General features: G+C 36.6%; 1 protein-coding gene across 2 annotated transcripts; it reads right to left on the bottom strand.

Moving 5' to 3' along the window:
- Positions 1-72: 72 nt before the first annotated feature.
- lyn (LYN proto-oncogene, Src family tyrosine kinase) lies at positions 73-19,425 on the bottom strand. Of its 2 annotated transcripts, none has more exons than XM_044367993.1 (13): positions 19,209-19,425; positions 13,535-13,671; positions 13,028-13,070; positions 11,615-11,720; positions 10,974-11,072; positions 10,696-10,799; positions 10,394-10,543; positions 9,579-9,731; positions 6,668-6,850; positions 6,357-6,433; positions 4,309-4,462; positions 3,524-3,655; positions 73-2,247 (listed from the first exon to the last, which is right to left on the bottom strand). In XM_044367993.1, exons 2-13 carry the CDS (start codon positions 13,664-13,666, stop codon positions 2,045-2,047), a joined length of 1,536 nt encoding a protein of 511 aa, XP_044223928.1. In that variant the 5' UTR covers positions 13,667-13,671; positions 19,209-19,425; the 3' UTR covers positions 73-2,044. The 2 variants fall into 2 exon arrangements, with proteins under 2 accessions (XP_044223928.1, XP_044223929.1); XM_044367994.1 differs by having other exon boundaries at positions 13,595-13,671.
- Between the last annotated feature and the right edge of the window lie 203 nt (positions 19,426-19,628).

Raw genomic sequence — 19,628 nt, 5'->3', positions numbered from 1 at the left:
ATCAAAAAATGTCAAATAAATTTGTGAATAAAATGCAAATCAAAAAATTTTGTTTGCAATTTCAAAGGTCTTGTTTGCTGTTGAGCTGAATCTCATGGGTGGGACCTACGCTGAAAGATGTAAGACACGTCTCTATTGGCCAGTCTCGAACGGAGTGACAGCTTGGCAACATCCACAGTTAGTAAATGAAAAAGGAAGTTTTGAAGTCCATGGAGAAGACAGAGCTGGAGCAGAGAAGACAGAGAGTCAATGTGCACTTATGTTTACACATAACTTCCATCTTAGTAATAGCAAGAATGTTATGTTTGAACTGGTGCATGTAGCTTGCTTTTGTTTCAAGATGTGTGGTGTTGTAATGGGTTAATCACACAGTGTCGATAATTTTGCTCTCAAATTAATTTTTTGGTTGCAAACCTATTTTGTTTGATTGCATATTAAAGACACAAAAGTACCTTCGCACCAGTTGAGACTGTCCATTCTGAGAAAATAAAGCGCTGCATCTTCAGGGCAAAGGTGTGAAGAGGAAGGCCTTCACATCCTCCAATATCACACCTCTGTGAGGTGTGATATTTTTTTTATTTTACAGGTTTTCTCAACGGGTAGGAGCTGTAAGTGGAGTTACCTTTGTTTTTATCAAAGGACAAAAGTCAAAGTCTTTCTTTTTCTTTCTGTTGTTCTTTCTTTCTTTCTTGAGACAAATTCACAGATTCACAGTCATATAGGATTGCTTTGTTGTGGACATCCAACACAGAATAAAATTTATTTTATGCATTTTTAGTACATACAACATTTACACATTCAAATGACAAAAGCTCAGTACAATACGAATCAAAAAATACAAATCAAGTCATTATTAAACGGCAGACAAACAGCTCATGCATTCAGCTAGCCTTATGTTCAAAATAGCCCACAATTAACTGGGTACCTCTCCTTCTTACAGTTAAGGTTCAGTTTAAATTTAAGCTATTTTTACTCTTGAGTATACAGAGTCAAACCAGAGCAACATATTCAATCCAGACTACACACTTGATTTTAAAAGACCATATTTGAAATGATGACAAGATAAAGAGAAGAGAGGTGATTCGACATTTACTCCCTGAAGAAAACAAACTAACAAATAACAAACAGAAAAAGCCGCACTTCAATATGAAGTAGGTGATCGATGAAACGACAACAACAAACCCAAATTAGCAGTCACGCGCAACAACAGTATGTTTGCTAATTTCACAAGGAGACGGAGGTTTAGGAGCAGCTTATAAAATAATTTAATTTGGAATGTAAAAAATGGAAAGTCATAATATTTCATAGAGCATGATATGTCCCTCGGTACCATGCCACAAAGATGGAAATGTGAAGCTACTTTCACCCCTGTGGGATAGTTTTGAGGTTCCCTGCTTGAAAAAGGCCACAACAAATTACATTACAACAAATGTTTGCACTGTTTTAAATGAGTTTAAGAACAGTAAATATAAGTGATTTTAACAGCTATTTCTATATGCAGCATATGACATTTTTCCATTTTGCCACATTATTTACATGCACTGAAATCTATCAAGACACTAACCTTCCTACAGTATGTTCTCTCCTACCTTTGCAATGTCTGCACTTTGTTCTGTCCCTCTGTACACTACAATATATTTAAAATGAACAAACAGTATCTGGTCCAAATACATAAGTGTCCAGTCACTAGTGTCAAAAAGTATAAAGAAAATAACACAAGTAAGACTCCCTCTCTCTGTTCTATATAATGCTCACCTGTTTTTATCCATTTTGTGTAAAAATCCATCTCATATACACCTCAGGATATGCTTAGGCGTGAGATTAAACTACACAAAAATCTGTCACACAGTTATTTGAAATGGCACTTATTTGAAATATACTTTGAGTGGCCACAATACAGTCTATCGTGGTTATGCTTGCATATATTCTCAACGGCAAAAAATACAGTATATATATTTGTGTGCAGAATGTGTCATATATACAAAAACAAGCAAGTGAAATGTCTTCATATGTCAGAGTCTCTCTGTACAGTATGCGTCCCTCTCTAAGGCTGTTGCTGGTACTGTCCCTCTGTGGCTGTGTAGAAGTCATCCAGGACGCTCTGCATGTAATCAAAGGTGGGCCTGTTTTCCGGTTTGTTCTTCCAGCAGGACATCATGATGTCGTACAGCTCGGTGGGGCAGTTGTCAGGCCGCGGCATTCGGTAGCCACGTTGCACTGAGGACATCACCTCTCCTTTAGTCATACCTGAGGAAAACAGGATTGGAATTGGAACACACATAGTAAATACTCAAGCTTACATGAAAGAGACCATCGAAACTGTAGTAGAAGAAGTGAAACTAATAACAGTAGCAGAGTGAGTAGAAATTGTTGTTTATATGCACCTTGAGTATTTAAGTGCAATAGTAGAAAATGAACAGACTGACTATCTTAAATGGAATATTTCCATGTAATCAAAGTGTTTCTTTGCAGTTTAGAAAATAAAATTCACCAGTAGAGGGCAGTAATCCAGTGTAATATGACACTTAGGTGACCTGTGGTTTACTGCGGTTGCAACTAGTTTCTGGTAAATATATTACTTGGCAATATGACAACACACACCACTACACCTAAACCACAACATCAAATGAGAATATAGGACACCTGAGGTGTGGCCCAACACTAAAAATATATATATCGTATATATATATATGTATATATATCAAAATCTGTCATCAAGACCCTCATTATTTTATATGATACTGTGTACAGGTTTGAGGTACTTTACTTGAGTAATTCGATTTTCTGCTAATTACTGTAATACTTTTGCTCCACATTTTGGAGACAAATATTGTATTTTTCACTCCACCACATTTATTTAACAGCTACCCAGCAGTATAGAAAGTAGCTAAAATCAGCCTGCCTTTACCAACTGCAACATTAGTGAAGCTTTCACAATAATGCATCAATAATTATAATCCAATAATGTGATATATATTATTCTGTAACGTGCCATTCTGCATAATGAGTACTTTTACTTTCGGCATTTTAAGTATATTTTGATGCTGATACTGATACTGTTTTTAAACTAATTAAATCTTAATGGTAAAAAAAAACAAAACATTTTTAACAAACTGTCACACAGCAAACCTGAGGCCATCTAATGTTAGGTTGTATAGTAGGAATCACAGTTCACAGAAAGGAAGGGGGGCAGTAGCCTTTTTATGCCCCAGGTAACAGGTACATTAAAAAATACTTTTGCCACAAATTTTACAATTACAGCTTCTAATACTACTTCTGCTACTATTCCATTAAAGGATAGGTTCATGATTTTTTTAAGTCTGTCTTAAAACAATAGTCAGGTGACCAAATAAACATTGAAACATGTTTTTCTCAATGTAATCATTCATTCTTTTCAGGAGAGTAGCATTTTGGCACCAAAAAGACAGTAACTTTGAAAATGATTGATTTGATTTGACTAAGTTGGGCAGCTGAAGTTTCACATTGAAAGCTAATAATGTCATGTAGTTCTGTTACTGCTAACCTGGGTAGGGGATTTTCCCGAAGGTGATAATCTCATAGAGCAGAACTCCAAAGGACCACATGTCTGACTTGATGGTGAAGGAGCCGTAGTTAATGGCCTCTGGAGCGGTCCACTTAATGGGGAATTTGGCTCCTGGGGATGACACACACACACACATAGTCACCTTTAATACAAGGTTATATTTCAATAGGATATTAAAAAAATCTGTAGGTGACACATATAATTAACACCATCTATGAAAAGAATCCATTCTCCCACACACTCCCTCATACCAAAGTCGCACTGGAAGGTTCAGACTATTTTTGCACTTACATTTAATTTCAATTTTAAGTTTCCCATTACAGTAGTTTCAATGTCCTCTGGTTCAAGATCAGTGATCAGTCAGGTTCCACCTCACCACACAGAGATACACACATTCTCTCCCTCCTATCTCTCTGTACAGTGATGTGCACAAGACTGTGACTACGAGAGAAAATAGATTCTATGTGAGGTTTGAGACCATCACAGGTCATTGAGGTCTGGGTGTGCATGATTTGAATCTTCACACTGAACCAAAAGGTCTTTCAAAATAAGTCTATTTTGCTTCCAGCTTTCAAAAGGTGATTTTTAGTGTGTCACAAGTATTCAGTTAGTCAGAAACACCAGATGGGGTTTTTTTTGTGACAGTAGGGAAAACTGGACAAAAATGAAGAGAGAACATAGTCTTGAAGATACACACACACACACACACAAACACACACACACACACACACACACACACACACACACACACACACAAAGCTTACCCTCTCTGGCTGAGTACTCATCATCCTCTATGACTCTTGCTAGTCCAAAATCAGCTATTTTACAGAGCAGGCTCTCTGACACCAGAACATTAGCTGCTCTCAGGTCTCTGTGGATGTAGTTCTTTTTCTCTATGTATGCCATGCCCTCTGCTATCTGCAACAGCACAAGAAGAAGATAGTTAGTGGGGGAAGAAGTATTCAGATCCTCAGGTAAAAGTACCAATACAGCAATGTAAAAATACTCCATTACAAGTAAAAATCCTGCATGAAAAATCCTACTAGCTGTAAGTAAAAGTACATAAGTATTATGAGCTTGATGTAGTTAAAGTATTGCAGTAAAAGTAGTGGTTTGGTCCCTCTGACTGATATATTATTATATATGACATCATTAGATTATTAATACTGAAGCATCAGTGTGTAAGCAGCCTGTTATGTTGTAGTTTCAACTACTTTATATACATTTAGCAAGTTTAGTCCAGTGGCTCCCAACCTAGGGGTCGGGCCCCTCCAAAGGGTCACCAGATAAAGCTGAGGGGTTGTGAGATGATTACAAGTTCTGATACACAAATCTGTTTTCAGTTTTTGGACTTTTTCTCTGATCTCTGATTTTTGGTGAAAAATTGGATCATTTGAACATTTATTGAAATGAAAGCATGTGAGAAGTTTAGAGGGAAAAATCACTGTTTGGTGGAGCTGTTAACATCTCATAGACATGTGAAATATGACCCCGACTACACACTGCTTTTTGTAAGACGTCAAAGCCAAAAAGGTTGAAACCACTGGTTTCATCTTTAACAATGTGTTGTATTTTAAAAGCTTGTTATATTATCCATTGTGTCAAATCTTCATCTGAACAGTGACTAAAGCTGTCAAATACATGTAGTGGAAGTATAAAGTAGCATCAAATGGAAATACTCAAGTAAAGTACAAGTAACTCAAAATTGTACTTAAGTACAGTATTTGAGTAAATGTACTGTAAATGTACTTACTTTCCAACACTGAAGATAGTGTACATAAAGTAAGTGCTCTGTACAATATGAGTGTTGTCCCAAACTTCATTCAACAACCATGTAACAGCCACTAATACAAAGCACATAATGCTTCAGACATTAAAAACATATATTATAATCCTAAATGATATCATATACAAAATCATTAATAGTGTGAAGAATGTGAATCACTAATGCAGGAACCAGTGTGACTCAGACAGGCGTATGTGTGACTCAAACAAACTGAAAATCTCAATCAAACTTAAAAGAACATTGATTTTCAACACTTCAACCTACAGGTTCAGACTGTAGTGCTGCAATTTACAGCACAGGTTAATATTGTTGCTTTTCATTTTCTTTTTTTCATTTCACTGTCAACTGAACACACTGAGGTTTGATTTTTGGCCAGAAGAAAAAAGTGACATAAGACACATTTGGATTTGGCTCTTGTGGGCATTTGCCATTATTTTTGACATCTTATTGACTTAATCATTTTCAAAAACACTAACTACGACTAAACTACTAAATATTCACTTAATTCTAAGTAAAAATACTAGTAATAAATTAAATAATTTTTCAGCCAAAATTCAGTTACACTCAGTTACACTGATCAAAACACAAAGGTAACAATATAAGTATTGGGAGGCTGTCAATCATTCAAAAGGTTAACCGTTATTTTCATTAAGGGCAAAAGCTGACGTGTCATTCATCATTATTCTCACCTTTTTAATTTAGCTTTAGAGTCAGTTTACCTGCATATGAGATTACTAAACATATACATTAACAAATCATTTATTTTCTTTGTCAGAGTGACTTTTGGCTCTGCCTGCTTACAAAAGCACTTATTACTATAAAAATCGACATCCAACCCTCCCAACGTGATCTTGCCACATAGCAAAGGCAGATGATCAGATTCTTACTTTTGATTGTGGTTCCTGCTTTCGGTTCAACAATGGAAATATTGATGTAATGTCTGTTTCACAACTATGTGGTGAGTGAACTGTGAGAAAAAGCTGTGAAAAAAAAAAAAGACGGCTATTGTGCTAAATGTGAGATCACCTGTGCTGAGAAATCGATGAGTTTGGGTAGTTGCAATTTGCACCCTTCGTCACTCTTTAAGAAGTCTAGTAGGCTCCCTGAAAGACCAGAAAAGACAAAAAAATCATCTTGAATGTTGGGTTCAGGCTATCTGATGATGCCTAATAGGACATTTCAAAGCACCTCTCACAGTTATCTGGCTAAATCCTCCTTTGTGAAACATGTCTCAAGTGCATGATTATATGAATATGTTACAACGCTAGCTGCTGATCTGACATCTGCACTTCTTACTGATGGATACTGATTGTAAAGATCTAGGAATCTTTCTTTACCATTCGCCATGAATTCAGTGATGATGTATATGGGCTCTGTCTTGGTGACAACAGCATAGAGCCGCACCAGCCTGTCGTGCTGCAGCGTCTTCATAACGTTGGCTTCGTCCATGAAGGCTTCGACCGTCATGGTGCCCGGCTTCAGCGTCTTCACGGCTACTTTGGTTATGTTGTTGTAGTAGGCTGATTGTGCAGAAAGTGAGGGAAGAGAGGGTGGGGGGAGGATAGAGAATGTTAGTAAATTTCCATGCAACCTTATCAAATGGCACACATGGTCTGTAAACAAACCTCCAAAGCAGGATTACACTGTACACTAATTATTATTCCATTATATCGGATTAGTGGCCTGTGAAAGACATAACAGGAAGTAAAACTGAGAAAACTGCAATGCAGTATAGCAATAATGCATAACACCACTGTAGACCAACCAGTTGTTTGTCAAAAAAGTAAGTGATGTTAGTAAAATCTGGAATATAGGTCATGTTGCAGACAATTTTTTAATTTTTATTTTATTTAACCTAAAAATGTTATCATAGAGCAGCTGCTGTTTGACCACACAAGCTTGCTGTGCAGTAGGATATTTACTAATGTCATGATACACTGAAGATGAAACTGTTAACATTTACCTCTATTGATCATTCAGGACAGACAATATCACCAGTTGCATATTGCAAAGGGAATCTCTTTAATGCTTTTTGGGACTGCTTTGTGATGAAGCCTTTATGAGCAAAAATATAGTACATACATGTTAAATATGTAAATACTTTTCTAATGAACCTGGGTTGAACATTGCATATGCTGCTTTATCATCTGACTGAATCATACTGCATATGTTTGTAGATTTCCAGTTGCATCTTTCTGTTACTGTAAGTTTGGTAAGCAGCATCATGCTATTAAAAGATCACTTTTTCAAGTCTGTCTTAAAATGACAGTCAGGTGCACATACGAACATAGAAAGCAGTTTCGTTTGCTGTAATCATTCTTCCTGTTCATACTGGCTGTTAAAAGACCCATTCTTAATGTGCTTTCACTGTACGTGACGGAGGACAAAATCCACAAGCTTCATTTTATGCAAAAATGTATTTAAATGTTTAATGCTTCCAAAGTTTCCACCTATTTAAAGTTCCCTCTTTTTATGACGATCTTCTCTCTGCCACTCAACAGAGAAACACTGTCAGGGGAAAAACAAAGAGGGAATTTTGTGCTAAAAATACTTAAACTCTGGAAGATATTCATTTCATTTGACTAACATGGATGACTGAAGCCTAACATTAGCTTCCGATAAATTCTGAAATATGTTTTTACACCAAACAAGGACTGTGAATTTTGTCACCCATCACTTACATTGAAAGCGTATTTGGAGGGGATCTTCTAATGGTCAGTATGAACAGGAGGAGTTGTGAACCCATCCTTTAAGACTGGGTTGGGGCTGGGGATGATTACAGAAACAGTGAAAGGGTGGATAACAAAGAGGGTTAGGAAGAGTGGCTTCGGGCTGTTGGTGGCACTGGTGGGATATTTATGAAATGTCCTGATACGAGTCAGAAGGAGAAACTAAGAGGGCATTCCCAGACAGAGCCAGGTGAACTGTGCTAAGTTTGGACTCAACCATGAAGGCAATAACCCCCACGTTACTGGAATATCACTATCGTGTTATATCTTTTTTTCACAGTGGTGAATCTATCACACCGTTGTAGTGTTTAAGTCAGCCGTAGCAACCCGTAGAGATAAAACCAGCAGGATCTGATCTTTTAACATTTATAACCATGTTTTTCTTAACTAACTTATCTGGATCCATATTTATCTGTCATCATTAAAGAAAAACAGTAACCTACAGTTCTTATCCATTTTAGAATAAACGGCACACCTGCTTCCTCATCATTATCCACCCACAGACATAACTCAAACCTCAGCACTTTCAGTACTATGTTGTCATGTACTTCCCTCATGTTTCAAACAGCTGCAATGGCAGCATGGTATATGCGTAGACTGTAATTATAAAAATACATTTTAAGGCAAAAATAAGAAAATAAAACAGCAGATACAAATAAAAAAGCTGATTCTTGAATCCCTGTAAAATATGTGAGCATCAGACCACAGTGAGATTGCACATAAAATTGTGCAGTAAAACTTTGTTTCTATATTAGTCATCTCTACAAACCACTGTCTGATATCTGTGTGTGTGTGTGTGTGTGTGTGTCTGTGTCCCTGTTAAACGTCCAATGCAAATCTCCCTTCAGACTCCAACATTTCCTGTATAGATGATAACACTGATAACACTCCCCAGGTCCCAGATTACAGTGAAAGCAGCCAGTTTTGACTAAATATATGTACTGTAACAAACTTAATGGGTAACAAGAGAAGGAAGTTTTGTTTTAATTAGGAGGAAATTGAACTTCCCTGTATTTTTCACTTCTGCTGCTCTGAATTTACAGTAAACCAAAGAAAGGAATTAGAAATCCTCTGACCTGTTACAAACTGAACAAGTTATGCTCCCCTTTATAACTGATCAAATAAAATCCATTATGTATGAAAAAGGCATTATGTCCAAATGCTGTGTTTTATTCATCAGCCCTACATTTTTACAATAAGAACAGTTTTAAGTTCGGTTTCGTGTCTTCTTCCTGTTTTCGTTCTCAAAATTTCTTTGAAATCTGAACAAACACTGTGAAGCTGGCATGCAGTTTGTCTTCTTGGTAATCATGCTGATGTCTAAAAAAAATGAATGTCATCATGATTTAGTGATGGCAGTAGTTGAAGAGTGTGGTTGCACTGGTCAGTATTCAAACAGGATGCATTAGGGGGGAATATGCCTTCTCCTTCTTGGACTTTAGAGGCTGTTCCTGGTCAACTTTACTGATTGAATAAAGGCTAAAAAAAAAAAAAAGAAATTTCTCCTTCCTGTACTCACCCATCCAGACTTCTCCAAACTGCCCTGCTCCTAGTTTCTTCACCATCTTAATAGAATCTTTGGAAATCTCCCAGGCATCTTTATCCCATGGCTTCTGAGCTTTGGGTTTTACACATGGACGATCCAGTTTACGACACAGGCCATCCGCTTTGTCTGGAAAGGATCATGTGCACATACAGCACATAATGAGTGACATAATGACTAACATGGCACATCAACTCATCATGACTGCGCATTAAGGATGGAGCTGGAGCTAGGACGTGATTAGCTCAGCTTAGCATTACGACGGGAAACAGGGGCAACCAGCAAACCTTTCTTTTCTAGGTTGCCAGGAAACCAATGTAGACTTCAGGAAGCCATTGCACTTGGCCACTGTTCACCACACCAACTCCACCTAAAGCTACAACTAGCAATTTAACTTTTCTGTATTCATATTAAACAAACACAATACTATATTAGTTAGCTATGAAGGTAGGTTTTTTTTAGGCCAGGCTAGCTGTTTCCCCCTGCTTCTAGTCTTTGTGCTAAGCTAAGCTACAATAATTGCCACCCGCAATCTTCTAATGTAACTCTTGAGGAAGGAAATGCATTCAACATATACAAGGATGCTCCTAATACGTTTTTGTGAGCAACAGTTTACACATATTACTTTTGTTGATTACACAAAAACTCCCCAGCCCCCGTTTAATTTATTTTTCATTACAAGTAAAGGTATTTATAGAACTTACTACAAAATAATATCACATATATGAGAGGTTGGAGTCACATTTTTAAATGAAGGAGATTAAGCACTTCCTTTTCAGAGTCGTACTCACTGTGGTAGTGTTTGATCATGCTGCCAATGTCAAGGAAGGAGATCTTAGGAGAGATGTAGTAACCACCATTATCCATCATCCTGATCTTATAGTGTTTAACTGAATCTGTCCCCTGGGCGTCCACGTCTCGGATGGACAATGAGTAGCTTCCTGTGGAGAAATTAAGAACTAATAAGATACATTATTAAACTGAAATTATTTAAATGAGGCAGGAGCTGTGACTCATATTGTGACACATATTGTAAAAGTGGGGAATGTTTTGAATGTGGCTCTGTCTCTCAGTGCTGTTGTCATTTCCATACCTTTTGATGTTTCACTTTCCCTGATAAGATAAGACCCTGGTTTGTTTGCCGGCGCCAACAGCTGCCTTTCTGCATCCTTTCTCGTGATGTCCTTGAAAAACCACCTGCAATGAACAGAATCAAGAAACAGACTGAATATCCAAACTAGACATGTTCCTTATACTGATATTGACCTTACACCTGTTTTAACAAATTGCACCATGGCTGTCTTAAACCTTACAAATCCTCCTTTGTGATTGCTAGATTAAATCTGGGAAATTATTAAATAATTTACTCACTCTTCTGTTTCCATGGTGTCAACTTGGGCGACATAATTGGACGGGATGAATCCTTCTCTGTTAGATGTTAGGGACCTTGCTTTCCACCACTCACCATGCCTGTAATAAATATCAATTTATTTAAGCGCAAATGTTTTTGTTTTTTGCTTGCCAGTAATAAAAATGCATCTTCTGTAAAACTTAGATATCCTAAAATGTCTGAATAGCCTCCTGAACCCCATTTTTCCATTATTTCTACCTTAATTTTCCATTGCAATAGAAAAAAATCCACTTTAATGGATGCAACATTAGAACAAATTGAAATTTCATCCTGGGATAACTTTATTTAGTATTTCTTCAAATTTAACCTGAAATATATCAGTATCTTTTGAAACTTTTAGATGTCCACTAGAATCTAAAGTACGTTCTGTGAATCTGACCAAATTTTGGTGACGCAACTCTGGTAATTTTGAAGCTGTCAGAGTGAACTGTACCTGACCCTGTCAGTTTCCTCATGGTATGCTGTTTAAATAGTGCTCCATTTCATAGCTTGTGCAAGCTTTCATCATTGGTTCTTGCCTCACATGATGCACACTATAAATGAATGAATGAATGACATTTCCTGACGTTGAATCAGTCTAACATCAACATCAGACACTCACTCCTCTAGGATTTTCATCTTTTCTCCTTTCTTGAATCCTAAGTCGTCTTGGTGCACAGCTTCGTACGGATAAAGGCTGACCACTATTTTACCAGCCCCACTTTGCTCTAAGAGAGGAAAGAGACAAGTTTATTGACATGTTAAATACTGTACTACAAAATAAACAGGCTCACAGCTCAATTACCAATAGCAAGAACAGTATGCCCTGTATTATTACTAGAGTATGAGCCGTAATCCAGAGCAAGCATTCATACTAAGACAAAGGTTGAGGAAATGATAAGACAAAGTTTGACTGAAGAGGGCATGTGGTCATGCTGTTGGACAATCAGAGTGACCTCATCTAAATAGTGCGACTGTTGATGTGTTACTGAGGATATCTAGGGGGCATGTTCCCCTACTGATGTCTGAGTTGACTCTGAAAATTTAAATTAAGCCAACATCTGGAATAGTATTAGTCTTTCTGTTAGTAATGAATCACATTTATTTTTTATTTATTCTCGTAATTTAATTTCACATACATTAATACTTTCATGTGTTTTTTTTAACTTATCGATTTGTTTTCATTGTAGACTCCACACAGTACAGCTCATAAAATACACAAAAATTGTTACTTTAGCCTGGATGGTGTAGCTAGGTCTCTAGTCCTTCTATCTGGATATTCAGTAGCTTAATGTTAATGTAGTGTTCAGATTTTCAAGGCTAATATGAGGCTTCAGCTGTCTGAGTTAGCTCAATCAAATTGGTATTTTACAAAGTTAAAAGTTCTTTTTGTGTCTACAGACAATGTTTTCTGAATGAGCTTTGACATTAGGAGTAACACAAAGAGGGAACTGTGTGCTGAGATGGCTGTAATTTTGGAAGATATATACCTAATTAATTTGGCTAACTCAGACTGGTGTGATATTAGGTTTGGCTTTGTCAAAGTGAAGTAAATAGCTTCACAGCCAGCAGGAATAATCACAGTGACCAGTAACTCGCATGTGACTACTGTATTAAGATATACTTGTAAAAAATCTTATCCTTTATGGTTACATTAGCATTAACATTTGCTTCCAGTGTGAGGGTAAATAAACAGCTAGGAAGGCTTGCATTTTCTTTTATTGCAGGTGTCATAATGAGTAACATTGTAGTGTGCTTTTAGAAAGGCTCCACATGTGAAAACAAAGCCAGACTACTTCCTGCTATAGCCTCTGTTTGCTTTCATTCTTTCAGCTAATGGGACAGCTGTGCAGCACTGCTAAAACTACCAAAACTGAAAGACTTATGCCACTTTTTACTTTTGAAATACTACATTTTTACACCAATACTTAAGAAAGTAATAAAGAAAGTAAGTAAAAAGTAAGTAAAACAGGATGACAGAAAGAAAAAGAAAGAAAGAAAGAAAAGAAAGAAAGAAAGAAAGACATAGTCATACCTTCCATCTTTTGAAAGACCTGGCCAGGCAACAGGGAGTTATTCTGCAATAGTGGATGAATATGTTTAACTTACAATGTAAAGGATATGACAACACATAAAACAAGAAATGTCTCTAACATGATAATTGTAGTGTCTTTCATCTATCTATCTATCTTTGAACAGTGATTCTACTTGTGGGCTACAGACTTTCACAATCTGTTAATTTCCCTTATCATATGTGAGAAGTGGAAATGCTGTTCTATAGGAAACACTTGAGTCATTATTTAACTGATTCCATAGAAAAGGGTTTCTCTGAATTGTAAAAGGCTCCCTAGAGAATTGACTGAACAATGTTACTTTCAGAAAATTGTCCATTTAATGAAGATTCAGGCTAAACAGTTTTAACAGTTTTAAAGCAACCCAATCATTTTGGGCAAATACCACTTTGTTGAAGTTATCTCAGAGAGCAGAAATGAGTGTCTTATTGTCTATTAGTGATATTTTACCCAGCTGTCTCACAACTTACTATGTTGTTTTTAGTATTGGAGGTGGGGTCTCTGACATAGTGCGTTTGCTCGGTACGTACAGTCTGCTGGCTGATCTTCCCCTCCACACCTCCGCCCAGCCCTTCGCTCAGCGTGGATTTTATACAACCCATTCTGCCTGCATGAGGAAGTGAGAAAAGGAAGAGTGAACTGGACTGTTACGTGTTTACCACTTATAGCTGCTGAAGCAAACACTTAAAATGTGTGGTGCCAAGCACCTGTGACTTTTCAGCTCCTGCTGACATCATCAGCCTACAAATGACTGTATGTGCTCAAAGTGTGAATGTTCTGTACACAGATCAGTTACACAGATTTTTAAAAGTCACAGATTGATTATGATAATGTTATAAGGTCCTAATCACCTCTTGATCTAAATCCCACACCTGATCATTAAGTCACAACATGAGCAGTAGTAAACATGTCCAATACCTAAAATACCTAACAGCTATGTTTGTAGTCCAAATAAGTCTTTTTTTTACTACTTTTTGGTCAGTACTTTTGTCATTAAGTGTGTGATATGAAGGGTGAGTAGAGCCTTTAAGATACACAGGGAACTAACAGTTGCAATGGTGTATATAAACTGGTCTTTTGAGATATAGATTAACCAACTATATCCCTGTTTACCAACCAAGAACATCAATACTGGATGATGATATCCATCCACCACCCCAATCTCCACACCCATAGGTCCCACAACTTCCTGTATTGGCACTCAACACTGGCATCAGACATAAACTGTGAGGAACAAAACTGTCTAGAATAGACATATTTCCTTAAAAACTGGGCTGAGATCGTGACAGACTGTGTGGCAGTGAAATCTGAGCAGAAGTAAATCCTTGCAGTACGCACAAAAACACCCCTGCACATTCAACCCTGTATCCTATCCTTTTTGAAATAACAAATATGGTTTGTAGGAAATGTTACAGTGCCCAGATAACATTTTTTTTGACATAACAAGGAAATGTTTGTATTGAATGTGTCTTTAAAACATTAGTTTTAATACAATATCCACTCCTGGCAACTGAAGTGTTATTAATGGTTATGTTCAGGCAACTCATATCACGTGGTTAAGGTTAGGAAAAGATTGTGATCTTGGTTAAATACAGAAAAATTCAATGTTGATTTGAAGGACAAGACAGGATACAAAACCAGAAATAGTTAGGGTTAGGGTTAGATACAAACGCTCCAGTGTCTCTGGTGTCAGAGTTATGGGCTGTCTACCCGATCTCCTCCCTACAATTATTAAGCAATCATTTATCTTCCAAATTGTATTATTGGTAGCATTTACACATTATGCATTTACATTTTGTAGGCGATAGAGTAGGAGGTGAGAATATTTTTTATTTGAACTTCAGTGGAGAGAGACAGGAAACACAGGAAGACAGAGGGTTATGACATGCAATAAATGTCCCACACCCAAGACTGTGGACTTTGCAGTTATGTAGGTCACCAGGGCACCTCATATATCTGTGTTTTGAAAGAAACTACAGTAACACAAAGCCTGAGAGTGATTGTTCAAGGAGGCATTAGCAAAATCAAGAATGTACTGTTTCTGAGACCTTTCGCACAATTCTATGTTTCTTGGCATAGAAATTGTCCAGTATAAGCACAATATACTTTTAATTGGCAGCGTTTTTGATCCTTATTAGAACAATACTGATGAAAATGTAATTTAATGTTAATTATTGTGACTTCAAGTTGTTTTTGCTAATCAGCAGGAAGCCACAAACATACTTAAAGTCTCTTGATGTTTCCTGTGTGATGAAAGGTGACATTTCAATAGAAGCATTATAAAAGAGGCATAAGAGAAAGACAAAAGACACCACAAAGATACCACTTAATGATGAGTTTGATATGGATATGTTTATAGTACTTATAGTAGACTAATGGCAGCAGCCTAATGATAATGGATCATACCTCTATTTGTGACAGTTTTGTACCTGAGTTTTTGTCAGATCATTCTGCCATGTCCTTGATGTATATGTTTTGCCTTTTATTTGTCGGATTATCCAGTATCACAAGGATATGTTTCAGTGTTTAGGTGTTTGGGGGTCTATTCTTTTGGGTGGGCATAGAATAGGTTTTTATTAAATTTTAAGAAAGACATCTCTACATATGTATATATATATATGTACATATATATACATACATACATACACACATACGTATATATACACATGTATACATTATAAATTAAATAAATGATATAATTTTGTTTATATTTTAAGTAATATTTAAAAGTGAAATTTTGAATAATTTCCAAAGCAGTCTATTGTTATCTTAACACCTCAAGTGTGTTAACTAATAATTGATGGCTCCACTTCTCCTGGTAGTACTATTTTGTATATGTTTGATATGTATCATGATCTGATCAAGGTCTATTCGACCAAAAGAATAGAAAATAATAGATAAGGAACTTCTTTATTTTCATCTCATTTTCATCATTCCAGCTGCAGACTTTTCATGTCTCACTCTGCACTCTCAACTATCACATAGAGGCCAAACAAAATAAAAAAACAAAAAAAAAGGGGAAGGCATTCTATTTATTAGGACACATTCTATTGTCACCTGCTGCATTGTTGGTTTTAGGGAAATTGTGAAACACATCCCCAAACATGCACCTTGCTAAAGTGTAGAGTTAATAAACTCATTCCATGCGCCAATTTTAGCAATGAGAGCAATTTGCAAAGGATATTATGTGGTACTGTTCCTGGCATAGCATGTGGTTTTAATAATACTGTTTGTCTGGAAAGAAACATAATGAGGATGTTCTGCACAATGCAGACATAGAATATGTAAAACTGTTTAAAAAAAAAAAAAAATCTAAGTTGACATTCTGAAAAAGCTGTTTTCTTCCTTAGGGAAACCAGGTACATTTGTGCAAATGTTGGACCCACTGGAGTGTGTTTAACGACTTGGTTAGTCATCTTGATTAATCTAGAATAGAATAGGTTATATCCTCAGTGTTTGCTTCCTCAATAATTGTGTCTTTTTTCATTTGCTCAAGCTATGCTTTTCTATTTTCTTAACTCACTATTTTATCATTTTCCTGCCTTTGGTCTATTCCATTTACTTAAGTTAGTTTTGGTTTTTGGTAAAGGTTAAACTAAATGACATAATCTTGAGAGATTTGCGCCTAACATTCTTCTTTGCTTATTCTCCTAGTTCAGTCTTTGTGTGTGAATTATCACCTTATTGATGTTATTGTCATTACTGATTATTAAAATGTATTAATACCAGCAGTCATGATATAAGTTTCAATTCAAACAGAGCAGAAATGCGCTTTTCCACATATTTTCTGGCCGATGTATATATTGCTATATAGGTTATTAAAAACAATAAAGCAGCAATAAAGAGAGATCACAATAAAGATAAACAGGAATAACATACTAATAAGATTATGTGCTGGAATGATCTTTGGCATGTAAAAAAAAAAAAAAATTATTGGTGACCTTTGCAATTTTAAAATGATATAATGACCAAAGATGCGTGACTTCACAACAAGGTTATTACCGAAGATAAGATAAGATAAACTTTATTGAAAGCATGCAGGTAAATTGAAGCACAGCAGCAGAAGTACATATCTACTGTAACACCTGTTTTCTAAAGCTAGGAAAACAACTGTTGCTCCGCTTGCTAGTCCTGAGGGCCAATAAATACTCTTTAAAAGACGAGGACATCTTTAACTAAGTTACGAAGGTACAGTGACTCTAACAGTAAATGGCCCCTCTATTGTAGGCCAATCAGAAAAGTTAGTCACAGGTCAAACATCAGTTAGAATCAACAGAGGAATGTGCTGTACAATAAAAGCAAAAACATCAGAACCTGTTGCTTTTAGGCCTCCAAAAGCCCTTAGCACACCTGTACACTTCCCCTATTACCACACAATGGTACAATTGTTGCTAAGGAAATTACCATAAGTTTGTGATGCAGTAGTATGCAAAACAAGAGTGGTTATTGTCCTCAAAGCGATTCAGGTGGCAGAAGTCAATGCAGTTCTGAAGGACTGAACTGGGCTGACCTGAATCTGACTGTTTAGACAAGAGTTAGCTAGCAGCTCTGTGTTGTATGTAGCCACAGCCATGCTTTGAGCTAAATGCTATCGTCAGCATGCTAACAAACTCAAAGTGACGATGCTAACATGCTGATGATTAGCAGATTTAATGTTTAATATGTTCAACATCTTAGTTTAGCAAGTTAGCATGCTAACATTTGATAGGCTTCACAGCACTAACCCCAAAGTACAGCTGAGGCTGATGGCAATGTGATTAGTTTTAAACTGAAGTATTGGACAGGTTCATATTTTGACCTGATAATGGGGCTACATGAAAAGTTAATAGATAATCAATGCTATTACAATGCAGAAAGGACCATGAATGTCCATGACCATGTACATTTCACTGCACTCCATAAAATACTGTTGAAACATTTCACTTACAACCACAAATGTCAACCTCATGTAATAGCATCATAAAGTTACACACCTTTACACATATCTACCACACAATGGTACTTTTGTTCCTAAGGAAATACAGTTCATGATACAGTTTTGATTGATAGTATGCAAAACAATAGCGGTTATTGTCCTCGAAGATATTCAAGCAGCAGGATGGTGCAGTGCAGGGCTGCAAAACTGGACCAAGATGACCTGAGATGACCGTTCTCATGATTGTTTGGACAAGAGTTAGGAAAAAAAGGTTCAAGCACAATCACCCTAATGGCAAACAGAAAAAGGGCACACCTAAAAAACCTGAATTGGCGCTCATTGTGTTCTTCACTTATCTAAATAGAGGTTTATGAACTGAAATGACATTTAATAATTCCAACAAAAAGAGACAACATGTGTATAAAATGAACAAAGTGTGGGTGAACAAAAGTGTTGTAACCAAGTGTTTGGCAGTTTGACACTGGGTTGTTATGTGCTTAGTTGGTTCAGTGCCTCTGTTATATTTTTAACTTGACAGTCAGCAAACAGCCGGAAACTGAGTGAGTGAACAGATTAGGAGCCAACACACAGACACACACACACACATAGGGCACTATGGTATGACCACCACACAGACTTCCTCCTTTAATAATGGACTGAGCCATAGACAGGAATGGTGAAGAAACAAAAGGAGACAGACAAGAGGAGAGCAGATACTTTCCAAATGTAATCTCCTGTTGAATTTGAGTATAACTAACTAATCTTATGCTATTCACTAGATGTTGACACTTACTGTTAAATCTGCATCAAAATTAAAAAAAAAAAAAAGTTAAACTGATGATTAGTTTGAAAAATATGCTTTCCATAAGAGGTGTTGTTTAAAATCATGACAAAACATGCTTAAAATATCATAAAACTATCTATGCCGTTATCTGAGGGTATAACTATTCTTTAATCTTCAACAGAAAAGATAACTGGAACAATACTAATTAACAAGTTTTTTACATAATTCAAATCAGTAGCCATATAATAAAGTCTCAGTAAATACACCCATAAGTACTTTATACAGTCACACCAGATTTTATTCCATAAATCAAACTCTTGCAATCTTTTTCAGTCTCCTACTGTATGTGTCTGTGAGTGTGTATCAACAGATGTTGATAGCGCACAACGACTTGACACACATCTCCAGCTGGTTTCATTCACACTTCACTCGCATTTGTTCTTACCTTTTTGTGTGTGTATATATATCCCCGGTTAAGGAAACAGTTAATCCACTGTGAAGAAGTTTTCAGTCCTCAGATTTCTTGCCTGAGTTGTTCATCAGATTGAGCTGACTGACAGACTAGTGGTATTTGATCTGACAAGTGGGTCAACTGGTGGACACGGACTGTTACCCTCCAGAATGAGGAACTTCAGTGAAACTGTCCGGGGATTTTTCTTTCTTACTGAAACTTCCTGGTACAATTGTCTAATGATTATTTGCATAATCGGCAACACACACAAATGCGCGCGCACACACACACACACACACCAGGGCGTAGCGGACAGATGGTCTTTTAGTTCTTTATATGAGGAAATACTAACAGCACAGTTTTACAATATGTCTTAAAACCATAAATCAACAGAGTATCTTCAAGAAATTCTGC

Source organism: Thunnus albacares, chromosome 12, assembly GCF_914725855.1.
Source record: "Thunnus albacares chromosome 12, fThuAlb1.1, whole genome shotgun sequence".
NCBI lineage: Eukaryota > Metazoa > Chordata > Actinopteri > Scombriformes > Scombridae > Thunnus > Thunnus albacares.
This window is presented reverse-complemented; position numbering and strand designations above follow the sequence as displayed.